At 44.1% G+C, this 26,149-nt stretch overlaps 1 protein-coding gene across 5 annotated transcripts in view; it reads left to right on the top strand.

Annotated features, from left to right (window-relative positions):
- ZNF219 (zinc finger protein 219) overlaps positions 1 to 25,820 on the top strand; it is a 38,648-nt gene extending 12,828 nt beyond the window's left edge. The window contains exons 1-4 of one of the 5 annotated variants that reach the window (XM_033923013.1): positions 1,344 to 1,570; positions 12,746 to 15,143; positions 15,505 to 15,636; positions 22,320 to 25,819. In XM_033923013.1, coding sequence (XP_033778904.1) covers positions 12,749 to 15,143; positions 15,505 to 15,636; positions 22,320 to 23,353 — 3,561 coding nt within the window. In that variant the 5' untranslated portion in view covers positions 1,344 to 1,570; positions 12,746 to 12,748 and the 3' untranslated portion in view covers positions 23,354 to 25,819. The other 4 variants (XM_033923012.1, XM_033923011.1, XM_033923010.1 and 1 more) reach the window with 4 other exon arrangements.
- The last annotated feature ends 329 nt before the right edge of the window (positions 25,821 to 26,149 follow it).

Genomic DNA, 26,149 nt, shown 5'->3' with positions numbered 1-26,149 from the left:
ACGCCCCCAACATCACATAGGGAGTCAGTGACAGAGGTGGGGATTAGAACTGGGGCACAGGGAGACAAAGTAACTCCCCCAACATCATATAGGGAGTCAGAAACGGGGATTAGAATTGAAATTCAGAAATATAAAGTAAGTCTCCAGAGCTACATACTGTACAGGGAATCACTGACAGAGCCGAGGATTAGAACTGTGGCATAAAGCGACTTCTCCAGAATTACATAATCAGTGTCAGAGCCAGGGATTATTGTTAGGTGGGATCTTGAAGATAAAAAGGAGATAATGTACCTGCTATTATTAGGCTAGGCCACCAGTTCATTTCTCATGGAGGAGTAAAATCGAAAATTCAGATTTTGGGGGAAGCCCCCTTCCCCACCCCTGACATCGGTAATCTGGAGGCTAAAACCTCTTTCGGAAATAAGAAGCCAGTCTTCTATTCAGAAAGTCAAAGAAACTTTTATAACTTAAATCAATTTTCAGTTAATTTCCAATTTATTCTTGTTTTTCCTTTCCCGGATGCTACAGATGAAACATTTCAATTTTGTTGGGTTTTTTTTTTAATCCACATTTTTAAAATGTAGATTTTATTAAATGAAATAAAATGGGATTAAGCACATCTTTAAGATTCACCTGTTAAGAAAACTTTTTTTTTTTTTTTAAGTTGTTGGTTGAAAAAAAGCCATAGAATTCACAGGGTATTTTTTTTTTTTTAATTATTAGATGTCTTTCCTCCTCATCTGTAATTTCCAGCAAGAAATAAAATCCTAACTTAGAATAGGTATAAAAATATGCTTTTTTTCCTCCTTTCTTTTATGTTTTTTTGTGGATCTGTTAAAAAAAATAAATAAATAAATTTTCCAGGCAGTCTGCAGCCTCTCGATTTCATCCCAGTTCATCGATTCCAGAACTGAACTAAATTCAAGATTGGAGGGGGGGGGGGCTATTCTCCGCCTCTAAGATCAATAAAATGGAATGAACCATAATTAAACCCAGAGCAGGAGAGTGGGGACATTGTCAGTCTGAACAACCTTTCAGCAAATAAACCCAAACAAACAAATCAAAGGGGGACGAAAAATAATTAAAAAAATATTAAAAAGCCAAGAACTGGGGGGGGGGGGTATTTATGTTTTGCTGAAACAATCCCCCCCCAAGACTGCTTTTCTCCTAGGCAAACAAAGCTTCTCTCTTGCAATAGCAGGAATTTAAAGTATTCACCTTTGCAGGAAAGAGAGAAACACACCATTTTGAGATGGAAAAGGGTTTTTTTTTTTTTTTGGGGGGGGGTATTTTTTCCCCTCCCCCTTGCTGGTCTGTGTGTGTGTGAGAGAGAGAGAACTGGATGGCTTAGAAGAAGAAAAAAAAAATGCCCCAGTGAGAGATCCTTTTGCAGTCCTGAATAGCTAGAAAAAATGCAAATTACTCCGTGCAAGCCACGCACAATACAAAGAAGCCTTTTTTTTTCCTATGCACTTAATTCAGTAAAAAAAAAAAAAAAAACTCTGTTGATGACGTGAGAAAAGCTCTTTTTTTTTAAGGGGGGGATTAATCTTCCTTCTCCTCCTGCCTTGTAAGTATCTGCTACACACTTATCTCCTCTGGGCTTATACTGTTGTGGGTTTTGCTCTTCTGGTGTTTTGAGGTTGGTGTTTTTTTTTAAAAAACGTTGTTATTTATCCGCGCAGACAGGATAGTGCAATGGATGGATAGATGTACAGATAGAAAGGATTTTATTCTCTTCCTTGCAGCTGGTGGCGGTGGGAGTCTGTGGGGGGGGGGGGGCAGAGAGGGAGATGGCTTTCCCCCCCGTTACAAGAAGAAATTCTTTGCAAAGTTGAGGCTGGGGAGCAGGTGCAGGGGGAAGGAAAGGATGGTGGGTGGAGAGAGAAGCTTGCAAGATTTATTTTCTAGCAAAGTGGAACTTTTTTCCTTGTGTGTGTGTGTTTTGCAGGGTTGATGTAATCTCTTTTCTACATTTTTTTTCTGCCCCTCTCTTCCTGCCTTTGCTGGGGGGGGGGGGGGAGGGATGGGGAGGAGATCTTGGTTTAAGAAGGGAGGTGGGGGGTGAGAAAGAGAGAGTGAGTGAGTGAGTGAATGAATATGTGTGTGTGTGTGAGAGAGAGAGAGAGCCAGTCTTTGTATTAATGGACCAGACACATGAAAGAGGCGGAGGGAGGCAGAAGGGTAGATACTGGGAACCATTTTAATCCAGAGCTTGACAAATGCTTTAGAAAACAAAATATACCCCCCCCCCCCCAAATGTGCATCTAATAGCAATTTGGAGGAAATAGCATTTAAGTGTTTGAGAGATAGGTAGAGAGTCTTCATGTCTTAGGAATATGATTTTAAAGAAGGGATAGAGGAAAGCCAGGGAATAATTCTTTGCAAAAATAATTCCTGTGAATAACAGATTTGCAGCTGTGCTTTTCTTCTTTTTTTTTTTTTCTTTCTTTCTTTGGGTAGAAGTTCTTAGGAAGGAGGGGCAGTGGAACCGTTTGGCCTCAGGCCTTTTGTCCGAGGTAGTAGTGGTGGGGTGGGAGATCTTTTGTCTTGCAGAAATCAGGAGCAAAAAAGGTTGGGTGTCGGGAAATGGTTGGCGATGGAAGATGAAAAGAAGAAACAAGTCTTAAAAAAAAAGAAATATATGTAGATATATCTAAGTTTTTAATTTAAGAGAGGGCAGACCAGGCGCCTCCCTCCCTCTTTGATGTCTGTTATCACTAGTTTGGAATAATTCTCCTGCTAGCTAAAAATAATAATACCCATAATTTTAAAACAACAACAAAATAAACCTATTCGCCACCCACACACTTCCCATCGCCTCACCAAGACTTTCTTTTAGCAATTTTAACCCCCCCCCGAAATAAACCCCCATATTTTCGAAGTATTGACTTCACTGAATAGAATAAAAAGTGTTAAAAAGTATGTTGCATATTTTATTATTGAATGTTTTAAAATAAATGTTCTTTTCAAGGCCCTCTTTTACAAAGGCGCGCTAAGCGTTTTGGCGTGGATTTAGCGTGTACTAAAGCAACGTGTGCGCTAACTGCTAGCGCGTCCATAGGATAACATGCACGCGTTAGCATTTAGCGCCTGTTTAGCCGCGCTAAAAAGCTTAGCGCACTTTTGTAAAAGAGGGGGGTAAATGTTTTTTAAAAATCTGAGAAGAAGAGAAAAAGATGGAAGGATGGGGGGCAAGAAAAGAATAAAATAATGAACAAGAAGAAAGCAACGTGGAGATAGTTGAAGGGGAGAAAAATAATGTCGCCAAAACTTGTGGGAAAAAACTATAGCCATTTAACTCCCCCCCACCTTTTTACAAAACCGTAGCGCGGTTTATAGCGCCGGTAACAGCTCCGACACTCATAGAATTCCTATGAGCGTCGGAGCTGTTACCGCCTTGACCGGCACTAAAAAACCGCTCTACGGTTTTGTAAAAGGGGGAGTTAGCAAGATATATATGGGGTGTTTTTGGTCTTTTTTGGTTTTTTTTGCTTGGTTCTATTTTTGCCAGAAAGCTGATTTAAAAGCTGTCACATAAAAAAAGAAGAGAGTGAATTCTCTGAAATTTGAGCCCACGCATGCTCGATACATGCCACTTCTAAATATTTGGGACTAAAAGATTTTTCCCGCATGCATAGATGCAGTTCTAGCAAGTTAACATTTAGCTAGCAATATTGTTTTCATGTTCAAATATATTTTTGAACAAATGTTTCTTTTTAATTGAATATTGAAATCCTTGTGGATTATGTGCAGCCTTGCAGGTACTGAACTATTTAATTTATTGATAATTTCTAGATTTTGATTTCCATCTCTTAGGGTTTAGATGCGAATGAATGAGTAGCTACAGATCTGTGGTGAGATTTTTATGTGGTTACCTTCTTGTTAAGAAGGTTAGAGAAAGTTAGAACTCCTTCGTGGGGTTTGATTGTGCTACCTGTTTCTGTAAAGTGTGCAACCCGACTTCACTTTTTAAAGAAAACCGTTTCTTATTTTTTAAGTTTCTTCTTGGAGCTGGGGGCTGCTTAAAACAGTTTCTGGAAGGGGGACAAGACTGGGCAAATCTGAGGGAAAAAGCAGTGGGCTGCGAAGTTTTATTTCAGTGTTTTTCAGAACAGAGGGGATCATCGCTCTGGCAATGGGGATAAAATGACTTGAGGGCCTTGCTTCCAGAGGAAAGATGGCTTCTAATCCCCGACTCTGTCGTTGAATCTCTTGTGTGTGACCCTAGGGCAGTCATTATATCGCTCTGTGCCACAGTTCTAATCCCAGGGTCTGTCCCTGACTTTCTGAGTGTGTGACCCTGGGCGAGTTACTCTATTTCTCTATGCCTCGGTTCTAATCCCCGGCTCTGTCGGTATCCCTGTATATTACCCTGTGGGAGTAAACTATCTTCCTGAACTTCAGTTTTAATCCTTGTCACTCTGTGTGTGACCTGGGGGAATCACTTTATCTCCCTCTGCTTCAGTTCTAATCCCTGACTCTCTGTATGTGACCTTGGGGAATCTCTCTTTCTCCTTATCTCAATTTGCCTAATTCAAATCATGCCCCCTTTCCCCTCTCTATCATGTAGTCCAGGTACCACGGTTGTGTTTCAGCTCCTTCCATCTCAGTGGCGGCTGCCTGCATCCTTCCCTCTGATTTTACAGGTACAGGTGCAATGAGAAATGATTAGAGGCACCTGTATTTTGATAAAGTAGTTAAAACAAATACAACTAAATCATTACTTCTCTTCAAAGAGATAGGAGGCAAATTTCAGTAAGAAATTCTACAAAAATATTGGAGTTAGGGGTTGGGATTAATAGTTCATGAGGGTCTTCTACTTTTCGCTTTCTTAGAGCTTCCGATAATCGCCAGGGTCCACTATAAATGCGCCTGTTTAACTTTCAAAATCCTATATGGTATCCTCCCTCCCTTTATCCCTCTTTCTTGGAATTCCTCAAACCCTAATACCACCAGATCCTCCCACAAATTAAAACTATCCTTCCCCTCGCTAAAAGGCATTTCCCACACAGGAAAGCTAGGGACCTCCCTCCACTTCAAAATCACTGAGCTCTGGAACAACCTTACCTCCCCTCTTCGGAACTTGAGCTCTCTCCAAGTTTTCCGCAAACATCTGAAAAACTGGCTTTTCTCAAAAAATGTAAGTCTCCCTCCAACTTAGGAACCAAGGAAACTCTTATATCTTGGCATCCCAAGTCCTCTAAATTTTCTTCACACTTCTACCTCTAACACTCTGTTGTAGTTCCTTCCTATTTCTCCTACTGTAAATCGCGTCGAGCTCTACGAACGTGGAGATGATGCGGTATACAAACCTAAGGATTAGATTAGATTAGATTAGATAACCAGGGCTAGTTCCAGCTGTCCTCCATGGCCTAATGCTTTCTTGTAGACATTAGGACAAATCAGAGGTCCCTCAATGGGAAACTTGAAATATCATAACTCAAACACCAGTATGGCCTCTGCAAATCCATTCTTCCTCAGCCTTCAAGCTGTTGTGTCCCCAGTTGCCTCTCACATATTTTATTCCAGCGCAGTGAAGGTCTTAATTGACCCTGGGAAGATGGCCCCTGTCCTGGACTCACTGGGAAGGGTCCACTGGGTTCGTTTTGGTTTTTGTGTTTAGAAGCTTTTCCTACGGATAAATGACCAAAATTCAATTAAAAGTACATGCTTCTTTTTAGCTGGAGAAACTGGGAATGAAACCTAGCAGGTAACAGTTAGTATTTCTTTGGAAGAGACCTCTAAGCTAGCCTTACATTGAGGTCTCTTCAGGTCTTCAGAACTTCTCTTTCATCTTATGTTTTCATAAGAACATAAGAATTGCTGCTGCTGGGTCAGACCAGTGGTCCATCGTGTCCAGCAGTCCGCTCACGCAGTGGCCCTTTGGTCAAAGACCAGCATCCTAACCGAGACTAGCCCTATCAGCGTACGTTCTTGTTCAGCAGGAACTTGTCTAACTTTGTCTTGAATCCGTGGAGGGTGTTTTCCCCTATGACAGACTCCGGAAGAGTGTTCCAGCTTTCTACCACTCTGGGTGAAGAAGAACTTCCTTATGTTCGTATGGAATCTATCCTCTTTCAACTTTAGAGAGTGCCCTCTCGTTCTCCCTTGGAGAGAGTGAACAACCTGTCCTTATCTACTAAGTCTATCCCCTTTAGTACCTTGAATGTTTCGATCATGTCCCCTCTCATTCTCCTCTGTTTGAGGGAGAAGAGGCCCAGTTTCTCTAATCTTTCGCCGTACGGCAGCTCCTCCAGCCCCTTAACCATCTTAGTCGCTCTTCTCTGGAACCTTTCAAGTAGTACCGTGTCCTTCTTCATGTATGGCGACCAGTGCTGGACGCAGTACTCCAGGTGAGGGCGCACCATGGCCCGGTATAGCGGCATGATAACCTGGTCAGAGATCTATTGTCAGCAACTGCTAGTAGCTCAGAAACAAAAATCTGTCACTTGGTTGCTTGGTGCTGGGGATTCAAATCCAAACTTTAACTTCTCTTAAAAAATAGTTTGATAAGTTCTAGTCTTGATGATGTGTTCCTGCACTGAATAGCAGGCTTTTTGTGTAATGAAGAGTTTCAGGGAAGGGGATGGGACCAAAAAGGCTCAAGGTGAGTTACATTCAAAGAGGCCGTAAAACCTATGGAAAAATACAAAAACAACAATTAAAATATCATCATAGCATGAATATTACAACAAGTCATATAAAAAAGTTTTCACATTTTTACGAAACCTTAAGTAATTAATATCCATCCTAATGTAAATAGGTAGATTATTCCAAATTGTAATGGCAGCGTGAGCTGTCTACCGTACTCCTCTATACTGTGGATAAATTACCACAGAATCTGGTGGAAGAATAATACAAATGAGAAAAAAGCAAAATCAGATTATCTGAAGAGTCGGTCTGTATTATACGATGAACCAGTGGTTCCCAACCCTGTCCTGGAGGAACACCAGGCCAATTGGGTTTTCAGGCTAGCCCTAATGAATATGCATGAAGCAAATTTGCATGCCTATCACTTCCATCATATGCAAATCTCTCTCATGCATATTCATTAGGGCTAGCCTGAAAACCCAATTGGCCTGGTGTTCCTCCAGGACAGGGTTGGGAATCACTGCGATGAACTATGCAAGCTGATTTAAACTTAATTTGCCTCTCAACAGATAACCAATGAAGATTCTTATACGCTAATGCAACACTTTCATATCTTTTTAGACCAAAAATTAATCTAAAACTGCAATTGTTTGATCAGTTTTGATTTTAAGTTCAAATATAAAGAATTACAGTAATCAAGTTGAGGCAACACTAACATATGAACCAACAGTGCAAAATGATGTTCAAAAAAACCTAAGTTTCCTCATAATATATAAAATCTTCCCCCATAAATTAGAAATTTGATCTTCAAATATAAGATAAGAGTCTAAAAGAATACCCAAAACTTATCTACTTGCAGGGTAGTACAATCAAAGCAATTTACATATTATATACAGGTACTTATTTTTGTACCTGGGGCAATGAAGGGTTAAGTGAATAGAATATAAATCTGCTCTAATGGTTAGAAGTCAATCTAAGGCAGTGGTTCTCAACCCTGTCCTGGGGACCCCGCAGCCAGTCGGGTTTTCAAGATATCCCTAATGAATATGCATGAGAGAGATTTGCATATAATGGAAGTGACAGGTGTGCAATCTCATGCATATTCATTAGGGATATCTTGAAAATCCGACTGGCTGGGGGGGGGGTTCCCCAGGACAGGGTTGAGAACCACTGATCTAAGGTGATGTATGAAGGAGCTGCAACTCTATCAGAAGCTCCTGATCTCTTCCAGTGCCCCCTTCTCCCAGTACAGAGATGGTCAAATGTGACTCGGACAAGAGGTCATGGACTGAAACTGAGGGGCACCAGGCCCAGGACAAATATTAGGAAGTTCTGTTTCGCACAACGAGTGATGGACGCTTGGAACGCTCTCCCTGAGGAGGTCGTGATGGAGACCAGCATTCTGGGATTCAAGAGCAAGTTGGATGCACACCTTTTTGCAAATCACATTGAGGGATACGAGTAAACAAGGTTTCTCAGCAGGGAACACCTGGCTTGGCCTCCGCGGGTGCGGGTCGCCGGACTGGATGGACCTAGAGTCTGATCCGGCGAAGCCATTTCTTATGTTCTTATGTGTCCAAGACCTGAAATCCGTCAGCTACATTCAGAAGAAGGGGCAGAAATGGTCTCTGTGTAGTACCAGCGTTTTATGGACCAGTGTAAGAAGTCACAGTCTATTGAGGTGCCCATTATTTCCAGGACTAACCCCGCAATGAGGCCTCTGCAGAAAGGTAGATTATAATGTAACTCTTCCGGATGAACGGGAGAGGAAACAGAGTTGGTGGCATGGAATTATGAGCCTGAAGCCACCTTCAATGAAATCAGGAATCAGATCCCTCCAACACCACCCCACCCGGAATGATTTTGTGACAACCCTGCACATCATATTTTAAAAATATTAAACATGTTATTTATTTTAAAACTTTGGTATACCAAAGTACTTTGCAAAACACGAAACAGGAAATGCTGATGCTTGCTTTCTCTTTTTAGCCTCCCTTTTCCCTTTCTTCCCTTCCAACTAGAGAATGACAGGGGGGACAAATTTTCCCCATCCCCGCAGGAACTCATAAGAACATAAGAATAGCCTTACTGGGTCAGACCAATGGACTATCAAGCCCAGTAGCCCATTCTCACAGTGGCCAATCCAGGCCACTAGTACCTGGCCAAAACCCATTCCATTCTACTGATCCAGGGCAAGCAGTGGCTTCCCCCATGTCTTTCTCAATAACAGACTATGAACTTTTCCTCCAGGAACACTATCCGCTCTTACCACATCCTCATTTTCCCTTCCTGGCGAGTTCTTTTCTTGTCCCTGCCCCATTCCTGCAAGCTCTGTCCTCATCTACACAAGCCTCAAACACTTTCAAATCATAAGTGTTCGAGGCTTGTGTGGTTAAGGTCGAGTTTACAGGAATGGGGTAGGGACAGGAACAGTGACGGGATGGAGAAATTGAATTCCTGCGGGGACGGGAACAAATTTGACCCCGTGCCATTCTCCACTTCTAACTTCTGCCTTTTTCATGAAGAGATTCACTCAATAGTGCTTTGATCAGGTGCTCTTACGTATTTGAGGGAACCTGAACAAACTGCAAGATTTTTTACTGCCATCCAAAATTTCACCTGACTCTCATCTGTCCTCACGCCTTGATGGAGCATATTTTGCAGATGTGACCATCATCACTAAATGTAGGTCAACTTATCGCCGCCCCCCCCCCCCCCCAACTGCACACGCAAACATGCAAATCCAAACCTGTTTTATTTTGTGTCAACAGGTGATTTGAAAAATTTTCTCATTCTCCCTGTAGGTAAAATCCTACCTAATGACTAAGCTGGCCCTGGATTTTAGGTTCAAATTAGTCCTCTCTGGCGTCAAATAAATTTTTTTGAAAACATTACAGAACCTATAAAGGGAGTTTCTCAGCCATAACAGCATGGAAAGGGCTGGGCAGTGAGACCCATTTATCACTATTTCCAGTATTAATCTTTTGGTCGCGTTTTGTTTGTAGCCAATACTGAGGTTTTAGCTTATTCTGACCTATGATTCAGGGAATAGTTATTGTCAGAATATGTAGCAGCAGAAAAAGCATTACATGCATCAATTTGCTGGACAGTATTGCATCCCTCACTTAGTACAGCCACCATCTCAGTCTATATTAGCCTGGATAGGTTGGTCCGGGCCTGGCCTTGACCTAGTGCATGTAGAGCCTTGGTGTTCTGGAGTTCTTAGGGCAGGGGGGTCCTCAAACCTATCTTCCGATTATCTAAATAAGTTACTGAGTAAGGCTAGCAGTGTGTTGGTTCCACAGTTTGGCCTAAGTAGTGCCTTTGATTTGGTGGATCACTCCAAATTACTGGCCTGCTTAGACACCTTGGGATTACAAGGTAATGTACTCTCGTGGCTTAAAGGGTTTCTTGAATCCAGACTTCACCAAGTTAAGTCCAACAATCAGCTTTCTGTGGTCTGGAAAAACCCGTGTGGAGTCCCTCAGGACTCCCTGCTTTCCCCCACATTATTTAATGTGTATCTTTCTTCTTTGGGTCACCATTTGAGTAATCTGGGTATAAAATAGTTTAGTTATGCTGATGACGTCACGATTATTATCCCTTGTAACTCAGTTCTGTCCCATATCATTCATACGGTTGAGTTTGTGCTGAAACTGATGGATTCATGGATGCAAGAATTCAAGCTTAAATTACCGGTAAATCACAAAAAGACCAAGGGCTCTTTCTACGAAGGTGCACTGGCGGTTTTAGTGCACGCGCTGGACGCTAACGCCTCCATAGAGCTGGCATTAGTATTTTCCGTGTAGCGCAGGGTGAGCGCGTGCTAAAAATGCTAGCGCACCTTTGTTAAAAGAGCCCCAAGTTTTTTGCGGCATCGCCACATAAAAAAAATCCCATGAACCATCATTTACTATAGGCTCAACAATCCACCCGACGATTAAAATATTGGGAGTCGTTATTGACCAACTGTGAAAAAACAGGTGGATTCCGTGGTACAAAAGGGTTAATATACTTTATGGAAGTTCCAAACAATAAAACCATATTTTGAGTTTTCTGCTTTTAAACTTCTAGTTCAATCATCGAGTCTTCTTGATTACTGTAATATAGTTTATTTAACATGTACTAAGAAAGAGATGGCTAGACTTAGATTAATTCAGAATACGGCAGTAAGATTGATCTGTAGTTTGAAGAAATATGATCATGTGACACCATTATATCGTGAGTTACACTGGCTCCCGATGGAGGCTCGTGTACTGTTTAAGATCTCATGCCCTGTTCATTTTCCCATCGTTTCAAGGTTGTAAAAGTAAGAAATTCTTGGATCATACATTATCATTTCAGGCAGCTTCCTACGACAACAAATTTCGATCGCTGTTACGTAGAGCTTGTTCTTACAAACACTTTAGAACTCTGTTGGAAACCTATCTTTTCTCAAAGTATTTGGCCAAATAGTTCTAGGCGTCTTGTATGTCATTTTATTGTTAACCGCATTGAACGCGGTCTATAAGCACGATGTTATGTTATATCCACAAGGAATATGCATGAGATAAATTTGCCTGCACTGCTCCATTGTAAGCGAATATGTTTTATGCATTGTCATTGTGGATATCCAGAAAACCTGTCCGGCTGGGTATATCCCGAGGCAGACCGGGCAGTCCATTACTATCTGGCTTTGCCTGCACATGGTCCATAGGTAAATGTGGTGCCCATGACTTCCTACCTCTGAGAGACTGGGAAAGCGCTCACTGGTTGCCTATACCCTCCCGCATTTCCTATAAAATAGCCATTTTAGCATTCAAAATTCAACAGTCACACTGCCTCACTTTCTTATACAGACAATTAAAACTCCATTGCCCTCTAAGAACATTACGTTCAAGCAAACAAAATTTACTTTCAGTGCCCTCGTTAAAAATTATTAACACTAGACGCAATGAAATCTTCTCGATCACTGCTCCCCAATTATGGAACTCGCTTCCAAACCACCTTAGAGAAGAAACTTCTTTAGACAGATTCAAGTGCTCCTTAAAAACTTTCGTATTTAAGGACGCGTTTGAAATTTAAACACATTAATTCAGTTCTGTCCAAACAGAACAATGCTTATTCCTTAGCCCTACACTACCTCCTCCAGAAGATTTTGAGCTTGTCGTGCCCCTGATCCCTTTCCTCTTTCCATTAGTGTTTTCTCTCCTATTAACATTGTAGTTCTAACCTCCTTTTTCCATCATGTTTCTGTTTGTAAACGTCCATTTTTCGTTAAATCTGTTTTTTAATCTTAATTATTTGATATTTCCCATTCCTAGGTACTTCGCTTAGAAATTCTTTTTATAAGCATTTTATCAAATTTTAAGATGAAACTTGATACTTTTCCAAAATCCATATTTTCAAGGAAAGGTACAGTTTGGATCCCGCCGGGTATTTCCCTACACAAAAAGGGCTTCTAATTTCAGTTGTACCTGAGGCATTGGGGGTGAAGTGACTTGCCTTAGGATGCAAGAAGCATCAGAGGGACCAGTGGAATTTGAACCCTGGCTTCTCTAGTTCTTAGCCTGCTGTTATGTCCTTTAGGCCAGTGGTTCTTAACCCTGTCCTGGGGGATTCTCTGGCCTGTCAGATTTTTAGGATATCCCTAATGAATATGCATGAGAGAGATTTGCATATAATGGAGGAGACAGACATGTAAATCTGTCTCATGCATATTCATTAGGGATATCCTGAAAACCCAACTGGCTGAGAACTACTGCTCTAGGCTATTCCTCTAAGTAAAGATGAAAGGTCAAAAGTGCCCAAGGGGCCTCCAGTGGATTGTTCTCTTGGACTCGTTCAAGGATCCCCAAAGTGTCTCTTACTTTCACTTCTGCTCATACAAGTCAAGAGCACAGTACAATTGAGTAGATTAGGAATTGTGTAACCAGGAGATTAAAGAATAAAATTGAACAGAACAAATTACTAAATTATAATATCCATGGCTAGAGAAATTAATTACCCAAATATTTAGAGAACAAATATGTCTTTAAATGTCCTATTTGAGCCCTACTGTTGCTTTAAACAGCAAGCCAGAACTTTCTGTGCATTTTCTTCTCTTACTTTAACTTTCACTTGGTTTTCATTCTTCTAGTGTCTTAATGTTGATATCTCTCTCTCTCTGCAGATCATGGCTTCAAGATCCCCAACCCTGAGCCCATCTTCTGACTCGGACACAGCGCTTGCTGCCGGCATCACCCTTCCTATAGGTGCTTCACACCAGCAGGATCCTGCTACCCCTTCTCCTCACATCTCTCTGCCTCCACTTGAGAGAGACCCTCTTCATCTAATGCAGCAAGACTCTTCTTCTTTGATATCACAAGACTGCCTTTCTCCAGTTCAGAGAGACAGTTTATCGCCCAGAAATAAATGTCCTTCATCTATGTCAAACGACAGCCCTTTTCCTCATCTAGAAGAGTGCTCTTCAGTTATTCCAAGAGACTCTCCTTCTTCCGTGCCGTGGCTTAGCCCTCCTCCAATGCAAGATTCTTTGGCATCCATACAGAGAGATCACTCATCTCCAGTGAAGATGGACAGTCCTACAAGACACAGGAATTGTCCTTTGGCAATACAAAGAGACTGTCCCTCTGTAATCCAACAAAGTTGCTCTTCCCTGCATCAAGTCTGTCTGTCTCCAGTGCGTAAGGGAATTTCTCCGACAATAACAAGAGACTGCTCTTTATCAGTGGAGAGAGACAGTCCTTCCCCAACACAAAGTGATTGTCTTGTCCAAATGCAAAGAGATTGTTCTTTATCAGTGGAGAAGGACTGCCCTTCCACACTGCAGAGGGACTCGCCACCTATCCAGAATCTCACTCCTTCCCCTCCATGTCTGACGCCTCTCTCTCAGCCAGCTTCTCCTGACCCTGCCTTTGTTACACTGAACCCTGAGGCCAGTGCTTCCCATGTTCCCGTAACCTCTCTACCCCTTGATGAGGTCCTCCATGAGTTGGCTTTCAATGGTGAGTTGGATCTTCAGCGCTACTCCAATGGCCATGCCTCATTAGCAGCAGATGGAGAAGAAGAGCGGGGGCATGAGGCACGTAAGTATCCGTGCCCAGTCTGTGGCAAGCGCTTCCGTTTCAACAGCATCCTCTCTCTGCACACACGTATTCACACTGGGGAGAAGCCCTTCCAGTGCCCCTACTGTGGCCACCGGGCCACCCAGAAAGGCAACCTGAAGATCCATCTGCGCACCCATCAGCCTGGTGGTGACAAAGTGGTCAGTGAGGAGACCCAGTTGCTGCTGGAGTTGGAGGAGAGAGCACTCCTGAGAGAACGGAACAACCAAGGAATCCCAGGACAGTGGAAGCACCCATCATGGCTACTAGAGGTAAAGGCACCAATGGTGCCCAAAGAGAAACCTGAGATTCTGCCAACTCCTCAAGATGAAGAAGAGGAGGAGGAAGAAGAAGAGGAGGAGGAGGAGGTTGCACAAATTCCAATCCCTGTTACCCCTCCCCCATTACCACCACCAGGATTCCGCTGCCCATTCTGCAAAGGAAAATTCCGGAAGGCCCAGGAGCTGGAGAAGCATGTTCACATTCTCCATAAACCCTACCGGTGCACGCTGTGCGGATTTGCAGCCACCCAGGAGGAAGGTCTGGTACAGCATGCAAAGGAAGTACATCCAGTGAGGGAGGAGGAAGAGGAGATAGGCATTGAAAGTGGTGAGCCAGTGCCAGTAGCACCGCCAACTACACCAGTAAAGGTGGAACCACCAGTAGCAGAATTCCGCTGTGAGGTGTGCAGCCAAGCCTTCACTCAGTCATGGTTCTTAAAGGGCCATATGAGGAAACACAAAGATTCTTTTGACCACAAGTGCCAAGTATGTGGGAGATGCTTCAAGGAGCCCTGGTTCCTGAAGAACCACATGAAGGTCCACCTTAGCAAACTAGGGCTGAGGGGGGACAAGACCACAGCATCAGAGGTCTCTACATCTAGGCCCAAGAAGGAGCAGGATCTCCTGGGATATGATACCTTCTACTCGACTTTCCTGCTTTCTGCCAGCCAGGAGAAGAGGGAACAGCTGGTGAGTGTAGCAGAGAAGGGCTCCTTCTTAGGGTATCTCAGCCTTCGGTCCCCCTCTGACGGAAGCTGCACAGAGAGGCTACAGGCCACAGCCAGGGCGGTGGAGGTGGGTCAAGGGCAGATTTGGCATCCACCAGGACTAGAGCCTTCAGAAGTCTGCTGGGTGAGCAATAAGGGAAAGCAGAAGCGGAAGGGTCACTCTAGGAGGCCTCAGGACAAGAGATCCCAAGTAGGCCCTGCAGGACTTTGTGAGGGGCCTTCAAAAAGTGAGGAATTTGGGAGCACTTGCCGTTGTCTTGACTGTGGGAGGACCTTTGGGAGTTACCAGCAGTTGGAGGCCCATATCGCAATGAGCCATCACACCACCAGGGAGGAAGAGGAGTGGGCTGGGAGAGGGGCCACAAGAACTCCCCACGCCAGTCACAATGGAGGCCATGGAGTGGGAGGCCACAGCGGAGCTGGAAGAGAAGTCACGCAAGCAGGAAGGTTCCCAGGTATCAAAACTGTATGTCTCTCTCTGTCTTCGCTTTTCCTGTTCCTCTGTCTCACTCTCTCCCTTTGTTTTTCTGCATTTGTCTCTTGATTTCTCTTGTAATATTATTTCCTTGTTCCATAATGATAACATTATTTTCTGGGCTAAAATATTTTAAAAGATCACCTGTAAATCTTATATTTCTGTAAAATATCCTTAGCTATTTGTTCCCTCATAAAGGACTTGAGTGGAAGGGCGATCCGTTGGATTTCTTCATCACAATAGAGATGAACCATTCTAACTCCTTCTGCATGGTATCTTTCTCTGGAATCAATATTTCTTCTTGTTAATCTGCTGCCTTGATATCTTTTCTCTCTCTCCAGATGAGAACGACTCCCAGAGCAGAGGCCTCAGAGCAGATGGAGGTCGGAATCTCTCTGGCAAAGACTGCCCATACTGTGGCAAATCCTTCCGGTCCTCACATCATTTAAAGGTGCATCTCCGAGTACACACAGGTAAGGTGGACCTCTGCATTTTGCTGAATTTTCTCTTGATATTTTCAGCCCCCTGTGTTCTCCCCTTTTTTTTCTGGAGCCTTCAGTGTTATGTTTTGAATTTTTTAAAATCCTGTGCACCTTCTGTATTTTGCCAGTCTGGTATTTTCAGCCCCTGCACGCTCTGCGTTTTGCCATACCAATGGCTATAGCTGGGTAAAAATGCATCTGTAGTATAGCATTCATAAATATTTCTTCATAAAATAGAGCGTGAATCAAGACTTATCTTAAGGCAGTCTGTCTGAGGTAGTCTCTTCATTTTTTCATGATTTGCCACAACGACCTTCTGACAGAGAGTACTTCTGTTTCACCTCTACAGTGAGGCTACATCAGGGGAAAACCAGCAAAAACTTACCTCATAAGCAAAAAGTAAATAATATTATCACACACTCTACTTAATAGGGATCGCGCTGCCATGTTGGGGGGTGTGGAGGGTGTAACCCCCCACATTATACTGAAAACTTAACTTTTTCCCTAAAAAACAGGGAAAAAGTTAAGTTTCCAGTATAATGAGGGGGGTTACAACCCCACAAACCCCCACACAATGCCAGCGCGATCTCTATTAAGTAAAGTGGGGGGGGGGGGTCCCCACCAACATCCTCCGTCAGACCCCTTTAAAATACGGGTTTTCTTCGGCGCGATTAAGTTCTGTGCTCAGTTGTCTGCGCGCACTTTTGACTATGAACCACAAAAAAGGCATTGGCAAAAAACCAAGATGGCTGTCTTCACATTGGCCAACCCAGGTCACAAGCACCCAGAAGTAATGTCAGAGGGGAGCGCTGAGGCCGGCATGAGCAACAGGTTAGAGCTGCTGCTCGCGCTGGCAAGAGCTAGAGGTAGGTTGGTGGGGAATTGAAGGTGCGCGCAAGGCAGGGGATTAGTGGGAAGGAGTGGGAGACAGAGAGAAGGAGAGGTGCTGGCGCCCCCACCAAGATGGCACCCAGGGTCCCCCCCCTCCTATACTACTCCACTGGCTCTTACCACTTAGAAGCGTACATCTTCTTTTTTTTCAGCAACATTTTGCAGTTCTGGTTCAAGTTACACTTCTCCCTCCGAATCCATGGTTTCAGTATCTGTGGATCTGGTTATTCGTGATTTTTTTTTTTTTAAATGGATTTTAATTTTCTGGGCTATTTTTAAGCCCTCTGAGACTCCCCAGAACTTTACCTGGTGGTCTAGCTGGCTTTCGGGGCAAGAGCGATCTTCCTACGCTCCTGCCCCGTGCAGATCACTCATAGGAAATGTCTACCATGAGCTCCCATAGACTAGGACGGGAGCTCACGGCCTATGCAGCGATTGTAAATCTTCCCTCCCCCACCCCCGGTACCTTTTTCGGAACTCCCTGGACAGCAGACGATGAATCTGCAGCAGTGCAGGGCAGCCGTGATCTTTTCGGCATTCAGCCTGCCCCCGCACCGCTTGACTGAGAGGCTGACATCAGTTCTCGTGAGTCCCGCGAGTCTCACAAGAGCTGACGTCGGCCATTCAGCGGGTGGTGCAAGGGCAGGCGGGATTCTGAAGAGATCGTGGCTGCACTGCACCGCTGGAGATTCGCTGTCCACCGTCCAGGGGGCTCCAAAAAAGGTGGTCGAAGATTTTAAAAGGCAGGGGAGGTACCGGAAGATAAGCCGTGGCTAATACCATGGGGCAGCTTATCTTCCGGTTTTTAAACATAGGCCACCCTTTTCTGCGGCCGATACATAGATGCGGCCTATGCAGAGGGGCGGCCTATATGTGGGGAAATACGGTATTCTTTCTCAGTTGGACTATGGCTTTATGCTTGTTTAAGTAAATGCAATTTGAAGAGGCTACAACTTATCCAGAATACAGCGGCCAAATTGATATATGGTAAACAAAAATATGACCATGTCACACCTTTACTGAGATCCCTTCACTGGCTTCCTGTCTACTGAAGGATCCAATTTAAGTGTGCAACTGTAATTTTCAAAATCCTATATGGTATTTTTTCTCCTTTGGTCCCGGTTTCATTTAATTCACAAGAAATCTCTAACTCTAGGAGCTCTCAGAAATATAAACTTGGCTTTCCCACTGCTAAGAGAATAAAAAAACTATGGCCAATTTTCGTCGATCATTTTCTTTTTTATTCGTAAAAGTTTGGAATGACCTTCCTTCTATAATTAGAGTTCTCTTTCATCTACCCACTTTTCTTAAAGCATTGAAGACATATTTATTCCAGAAATTTATTAATGATTTTTCTGTTTCAAATAATCAATCATAAAAGATAATACTTTTGGCTTAAAAGATACAGTTTCTGTTCTATTAATATTCTGTTAACCGAGTCGAGCCCTCCTGTTGGGATGAATCAGTATATAAAATCAAAGATTAGATATGGTAGGCGACTAGTCCAAAGTGCCTACCAAAAAGTAGGCATGGTTAGAGGCAGCTTGTGGGCGTGTTTGGCATGTAGGCACCTGTTTTGGACTTAGGCCAAGAAAACCCTGGCATACATAGGATGCACATAAGGTTAGGACTCCTATTGATGCCTAAGTCCACTGTAGGTACCATTAGGCCTGGTCCTATAGATGGCACCTAACTTAAGATTTATGAATATGTCAACAACACAGTGTTCTAACACCCTTAATTCCTACAATTTCTAAGGTATATCAAAAGGAATTGAACATTGAATACAAAGAGTATTTTTAAGAGACCCAGAGACAGCAAAAGTGTTACTAGTCTCAGATTTAGGCTCAAGGTATATTCATTGCACACAAGGTTGTCTTATAATCCTAGCAAAATCTCCAAAGCATGAATAATGTGGAAAAAAAATATGGAAGAGCTCTTTTTACTTAGCTTGACAAAATCAGGGTTCCGACATGGACCATGTTTCGACACCTGCTTCAGGGAACCCGATGCAAAGGTTTGACTAAACAACTTCAATCTTTTAAAAATGTCTCCGTTAGGAAATGTCTGCAATTACAAACGTTTCCAAGCCACGGCGCACTAAACTCGGAGCTGTAGCTGGAGGGTCTCCACACGTGCGTAGACGTCAATGCGATGACATCACGCACATGTGATGCCTCTCGTGGCACACCTGGAATCTCGCTGCGGCGCAGTTTGCGATACACCGCCTTAGAAATTGTAGGAATTAAGGGTTAGACACCGGTTACTCCCCGTGATGGGGGCTACCTGCTTGGTATAATGTACCGTATTTTTTTCTCTCTCTCTTTTGTTGAATTTCCTGATAGTATTTTCATAGATCTTTTCTTTATGTAAATGTCGATTACATTGCAATAAAAAAATAAAATAAAAACCTGCTTTTCCTGCCCCAGACAGTAATGCCGAAAATCTGTTGAACCACTTCTCAAACCCTCCTCCCTGAGGGATGCACCAGGGTTCAGTTCTTCACACTCAAACTAGACTTCCCAGGGGTTAAGTGTGTGGCGCTGTGGTTGGTGCTACAATGCAAGGAGAAATGCAAGGTAATGCATTTAGGCAATAAGAATAAGGAATACGAGTATACAATGTCAGGTGCAACTCTGGGGAAGAGTGAACAAGAAAAGGACCTGGGTGTACTGATAGATAGGACCCTGAAGCCGTCGGCACAATGCGCGGCAGCGGCAAAGAAGGCAAATAGAATGTTGGGCATGATAAAGAAAGGAATCTCGAGTAGATCGGAGAAAGTTATAATGCCGCTTTATAGGGCAATGGTCAGACCACACTTGGAATACTGCGTCCAACATTGGTCTCCCTACCTAAAGAAGGATATAAAACTGCTGGAGAGGGTGCAGAGACGAGCAACAAAACTGGTGAAGGGTATGGAGAAACTGGAATACGAGGATAGACTTATAACACTAGGATTGTTCTCCCTAGAGAAAAGGAGAATGCGTGGGGATATGATCGAGACCTTCAAAATACTGAAAGGAATCGACAAAATAGAGCAGAGAAGATTATTTACACTGTCCAATTTGACACGGACTAGAGGACATGGAATGAAGCTGAGGGGGGACAGGTTCAGGACTAATATCAGGAAGTTCTGCTTCACTCAGAGAGTGGTTGACACCTGGAATGCCCTCCCAGAGGAGATTATTGCGGAATCGACCGTCCTAGGCTTCAAGAGCAAACTAGATGCATATCTCCTTAAGAGAGGCATATAAAGATATGATGGACTATAAATTACGCCAGGGTACACCTGGCAGGGCCTCCGCGTGCGCGGATCGCCGGACTTGATGGACCAAAGGTCTGATCCGGAGATGGCAGTTCTTATGTTCTTATGTTCTTATGTTCAGCACCCTGGGGTTGTGGGTTCAAACCCTGTGCTGCTCCTTGTGACTCTGGGCAAGTCACTCGGTCCTCCATTAGATAGATTGCAAGCCCACTGGGACAGATAGGGAAAATACTTGAGTACCTGATTGTAAAAGCACTTAGATAATCTTGATAGATGGTATATAAAAACTTGAAGCCCCTTGTAGCTCCCACTGATAAAATCCACACACTTGCAAACATCTCCTGCTTTGCGCAGATAAAATATTTGTTGGCCCCATCTCCAGACCTCTTCCTAGTCTGCAAGCTTCTCCTGTTTAATGGCCTCTCCTTTCAAGCCAAGTTAGCCATTTAGAGGGGCGGCTCTCTCCAATCGCTGGGATCCAAAATTCTTTCAACTATTAAGACTCCCCCAACCCCTTCTAAAGGATCTTAAATAGCAACCTCCAAAATCTAGTCAGGGAACACGTACTATGTTGCACCAACATAGATTACTCCAGAAACTTCCTCATTGAAAATATACAGGGGGAGTTTTCTGGAGGCCCCTGCTTGCATGTCCATTAACTTGTGGACTAAACATGAAAGTGAAATAAGGCCAGCTTGATCGATGGGGATCTGCACAGTCAGGGCTGGCGTTACAGGACTGTATATAAATAAGACTTAGTGGTCCAGATATTCCACTAATGCCATAAACTAACCCATTATAAATTAGCAGCTTGAAAAACAGATTTGAAGATGAATTAAGGAAAAGCAAAGACTAAAGCTAAGTTACATTTTACCTCTAATGTTAGAGATTGTTAGATATTGAACTACTATCTCCTTGTCTAAATGTTATTTCTTCAACATAAGGGGTGATAATACAGGGATTGTATATATATATGGGTCATAGTAAATATTTAAGAAGAAAAAGAGTTTTTGCCGAGAACTGCACTGTGAGCTGAGTGAAATATCACTTGTGTGACCCGTATGGGTTAATTGGCTCTGACTCAGCCTTTTTTCCCCCATTTATTAAAAATAAAAAAAAATGATGATAATAAATTAATTAACCTATGTTGAGTCATAACATATTTTTAGTGGGTTAGTTTATAGCATTAGTGGGTTACAGGACTGTACACAGGGCTTCTGCCCTAGGCCTCACGCCACAAGGTTCCCACACCTATTAGATATTGAAGGAGGCACAGCCTGCTGATAGACTTGGGGGGCCCCGCCACTTTTCTACCCTGAGCCCCATAATGTCTTACACCAGCCCTGTACATATTTTCCTGGATGAGACTCCCTGCTCTCTGGGTCAGTTGGAGCTGGGGACCCCAGAGGTAGCGCTCAAGCTGTCGGAGGAAAGGCTTATTGATAATTACACAGTAGCCACAACTAGTGTCTAATGAATTCCAGAGGGAACTGGAGCTCATGGTCACCACAGGCAGTTGATATGATGTGGCTTGGAGCCTTGTTGGGAGGGGGACATAGACAAACAGGGGGGAAACCCCTGGGTAGCTATGAACAAGAGAGAAAAACAAAATTGTCCCTAGCTTTCTCAAGTAAAAATGTGCAAAATAAGACACTTTTCTTCCTGGCCTCACGATCCACTCAGCCTCAGTCATTCTTCACCTTCCCCTCAATCAAAGGATGCACTCAAAAGATATTCATCAACAGACTCCTACCCTACCAAGCAGCCTCCAAAGATCCTGAATGGAGCCAACTGGTCAGAACATCAACCTCTTACATGCACTTCAGAAAGCTCCTCTTCCCCAAACAGGACGACCTTAAATTTCTCCATGGAAAGGCTCCCGACCCACTGACTCTCTATTCTACGTTGTTGCTCTAAGACTCTGAACATTCCTACCTATTTATTTATTTTCCTCCTTTTTAAAACCCTGCTTAACCTCCCTCTATGCGATCTAACTGGGTCAGACCAATGGTCCATCAAGCCCAGTAGCCCGTTCTTGCGGTGGCCAATCCAGGTCACTAGTATCTGACCAAAACCCAAGGAGTAGCAACATTCCATACAGAAACCAAAGATAACAAGATTCTGGAATCCCAAAGAGTAGCAACATTCCATGCTACCGATCCAGGGCAAGCAGTGGCTTCCCCCAGGTCTTTCTCAATAACAGACTATGAATTTTTCCTCCAGGAACTTGTCCAAACTTTTCTTAAAACCAGCTCTTACCACAACCTCTGGCAATGTGTTCGAGAGCTTAACTATTCTCTGAGTGAAAAACAATTTCCTATAGGTTTTAAAAGTATTTCTCTGTAAATTCATTGAGTGTTCCCAAGTCTTTCGCGGTATATAAGTAAAGATTTATGTTATGGTGGCAGTGTCATTCTTTGTTCTGGACCGCAGTTCTGTAATCACTACAGGGAGCATAAAATCTGGCTGCAGCCCACTAACCAAACCTTTTTTGTTTTCTTGTTTCTTTCTCCTTCAGGCGAGCGCCCCTATAAGTGCCCGCACTGCGACTACGCAGGCACGCAATCTGGATCCCTGAAATACCACCTGCAACGTCATCACCGTGAGCAGAAAGTGGCGGCGAGTGGAAGGACAGCGAGCATCAAAGTGGCTCCCTCCTACCAGCACACCCTGCTGGTGCAAACTGGGAGGTATCACAGTTTCTACCTCCCTCAGCACTGGGCTGCTGCACAGCTCGCCCCAGTGAGGGCTGTGGATGAGAAGCCTGGTAGGCAGAGGGTGCCCCCTACTGGTGCTAGCAGTCTCGGCGAGGTTGGCCCGACCTTCTCAGACCTCGCCAAGGTATTCCAGAATCTGTCGGAGAGCGAGATCCACCTGAAAGAGGAGCCCCCGCCACCCTCACCCCGGGCGGTTCCTGTTTGTATGCTGGAAAAACAGGAAGACAAGGTAGGAGGGAAAAGGCAGCGAGAGCCACCACCACCCCAGCCCCAGCAAGACGCGGATGTGCCCTCTCCACCTCCACCGCGCGTTTCCCGGAGAAAGCCGGCAAGCACAAGTCGTGTGATCACCAATGGGAAGCCAGACTTTGAGCCACTAGATCTTTCTTGGCGGCCGCCGGCATCATCAGGTATGGACAGTGAAGTCACCCTTCATCGTTGCCCCTTTTGCCCTTTTGCTACCTCCTCTCCGGAGCTGATGGCACTTCATCTGCAGGTCCACCACAGCCGAAGGTCCCGCAGGAAGGAGAGGACACCGCGAGGGCCTATCTGCCTGAATCCAGGCCCCAGAAATGACACTGATACCACCAGTGCCTTCCTTGGAAAGGCAGGGACCCACCTGCTCTCGGGAGATTGTGAGATGGTGGAGGATCTGGGTCAAGGACTGAAGGAGGAGGAAGAGGAGAGCCCAGAAGCATTGGAGGAGAGAGACACAGATGGGAAGGAGAGACAGAAAGACGGAGCAAAGCAGGAGAATGGAGTTCAGGGGAGTTTGAGCAGAAGCAACTCAGAAGAGGAGGAAGCAGAGGGGGAAAGGCTTCCTGAGCATCGGTAGGGGTTAGTGCAGAGAGCCAAACTCTAGTTCAGCATCTCCCCCACCCCATGCCCCAGCAAAGGTCACGTCTCAGAGTCACTGTGAGGACTTTAAATGAAGAACAGGGACATTTTGCCCATGATCTCCCACCTCTGTGGCCTCCTCCCTGATGCCCCTTGCTTACTGAGGTGACTTCTTCTGGGGGAGGGGAGGGAAAGTGGGACAGTGGGAATGAGGAAGTAGAATGACAGGTAAGGAAGGACTGATGATTTACAAAAAAACCCCTAATTTTACATCTAAAATTTCAGATGTTATGAGGGTTGGAATTGAACAGTTGGTGACAAGAGTTTTAGAGCATTGTACAGAGGATTGGGAGGGGAGAAATAATGAGCCCTGGGGAAGGTGGATTTGTTCTGCTTTCCAACTAAAATTCCCTGGGGATATTTTAATAACTTGATAAACCAAACATGGTCTAAGAAGTTACTGTGGATCTGGTGTAAGTGAGGACAGAAGAAGGGATTGCAGTGGTAAAGAAAGGAATGTATTTTAGTCTTTGATATGAAACACCGACTAACAAAGATTACAAGGCTACTGGAAGTTTTGGAGTGGGGTGGTAGGTGCAGAAAAGTGATCTGCGTGTTTACCTGCCTCACAGGTTGCAGTTCCAGTTGACAGCCACACAGTGGCAACATCATTCCATTCCTGCTACAAAGCGGCCATGCCCAAGGCAATGAAACTTTTATATTTTAAGGGGAGTTGGGGGAATAGAACATAATCCCCTCTCCCACAGATTTGCCCAACAGGGTTGATTAAGTCCTGGGTTTACTCCATTGCACACAGGGACTTGCAGTCTTGCTTTTCTTAGGGTAAACCCAGGACTGGATCAACCTTGTCAGGTAAATCTGGATCCAGTTGACAACTGTACTGGGGAAAAGACTCCTGGGCATCCTGTGGCATGGTATCATCACTCCACATCAGAAGTTACCTGAAAAAAAATGATTTAAGAAAGAGAAAGATCTGCCTATAAAGATTTTCAGATCCTTACCCCAATTCTGAGTGTGTGCTCCTGAAGAAAGGAAAGCAGAGATAAATTTTGATGAACTCTTTTTATAACCAATCCCACTGTATGTCAGTGTCAGTTGTTAAGGCCTCCAGGTCCTAGGTTGAAAACCTAACAGCGGAGGACTACCCGGTCCCGCCCCATCATTTGGCCCCTGTCTCCCTTCAAGAGATACAGAAACACCCCTATCAAAGGGCTGAGAGATACAGAAGGGGAATTTCCAGCAACATGGGACAGGGTAGAGCCCACCCATATCATTAGAAAGGGCATGAAAAGCATAGGGAAGCCTACAAGTAATATCCACCTTTCTAATTTCAAGGGACTGAGCTAGAAACAACCCCCTTCCCCTCTTGCCTTTTCAGACCTCCAGTACAGTGCTAGCTCTCAGTAAAACTGAAGAATTTCTCCTCTAGGAGCTGCTTTTGTCTTTCATTTCCATTTCCTTAGAAGCTCAAGATAGATTGTGGCTGTCAGCTAGAACTACAGTAGAATTTTTTTTATTTTATTTTTATTTTTAGTAAACTTTAAGAAAAACCCCAGAGTAGGGGAGGGGGGAAAGGGAAAAGAAAAACCAAACAAATTTTTTTTAAATGCAGAGAAAGTGATGTTTAAGATGTAAAACTATTTCTTCCGACTGGTGACTCTGTGATAATTTACGCTGGCTTTTACAAAGCTGCGGTGGTTTCTATTGTGGGCCAGCGAAATGAATGCGCCGACGCTTCTAGCTGGAGCATTTACCTTGCCGGCCTGCAGTAGAAACTTCTACTGTGGCTTTGTAAAAGGAGCCTATAGTGCGGCTCAGGCCGCGGTTTTCTAAACATTGTAAAAATATTTCATGCTTTATTTTTTTTTTAGGTTAATATTCTTTTATTGTAGAAAATGAAAATAAAGGAACTCAAAATCCTTTTGTGGCAGTTTGGTCTGAAATTCTCACCATGTTTGGGTGTATGTATTGAAAAGGGAGATGGAGAACGAGTCTTAAATGGCGGCTCCTGTTAAGGGATTTTCAAGTATTGTGGAACCAAAATAATCTAGAGTGGGACTCGACTGTGGATATCTGGTAATAGGCACAAGGAGTTAGCCCTCAGATTTTGGCTAGTCCTGGTTTTGAGCTTACATTCCAAAGCAGTGTGGATCCTGCCAATTGAAATCAATGCTACAAGTCCCATAATTAGGGTTACCAGACGTTCGAGAAAACCCGGACCTGCCCTCTTTCTAGAGGATTGTCGGACGGACTTTCCAAAAGCTCTGGCCGTGTATGGAGGGCCTCTGATCATGCACGGATGACGTCACATGCTTCCACACATGCTCAGAGACCTCCGGACATTGCCAGGAGGTCAGGAATAATAAGACGAGGCTTTCAAGGGTGGGGCTAGGCAGTCACGGTTTTGCTGAGAAAATATGGTACCTACCCATAATGCATCACAAGAAGAGTCCAACAGGACAAGATCCCACAAACACCGAACAGAGAAAGCAGTGGGAATGGACAATGAGCAATCCACAAGAGCCGGCAGTATGAGTCAAGGCCTTGTTTATTTTAATCCAGGACATACAGTGGGTCCATGTTACTGTACGTCCTGGATTAAAATAAACAAGGCTTTGACTCATACCGCTGGCTCTTGTGGATTGCTCATTGTCCGTTCCCACTGCTTTCTCTGTTGGAGTGGTCAGAAATCCAGGACTGTCCCAAAATCTCCAGCCTGGAACTGGGTGAATTGGCATCGCTAGTCACTGCAGGTCAACTGATCCAGGCCTGG

The sequence above is a fragment of the Geotrypetes seraphini genome, chromosome 16 (assembly GCF_902459505.1).
Source record: "Geotrypetes seraphini chromosome 16, aGeoSer1.1, whole genome shotgun sequence".
NCBI lineage: Eukaryota > Metazoa > Chordata > Amphibia > Gymnophiona > Dermophiidae > Geotrypetes > Geotrypetes seraphini.
Note: the sequence above shows the minus strand (reverse complement) of the source record. Positions and strands in the feature narration are given on the sequence as shown.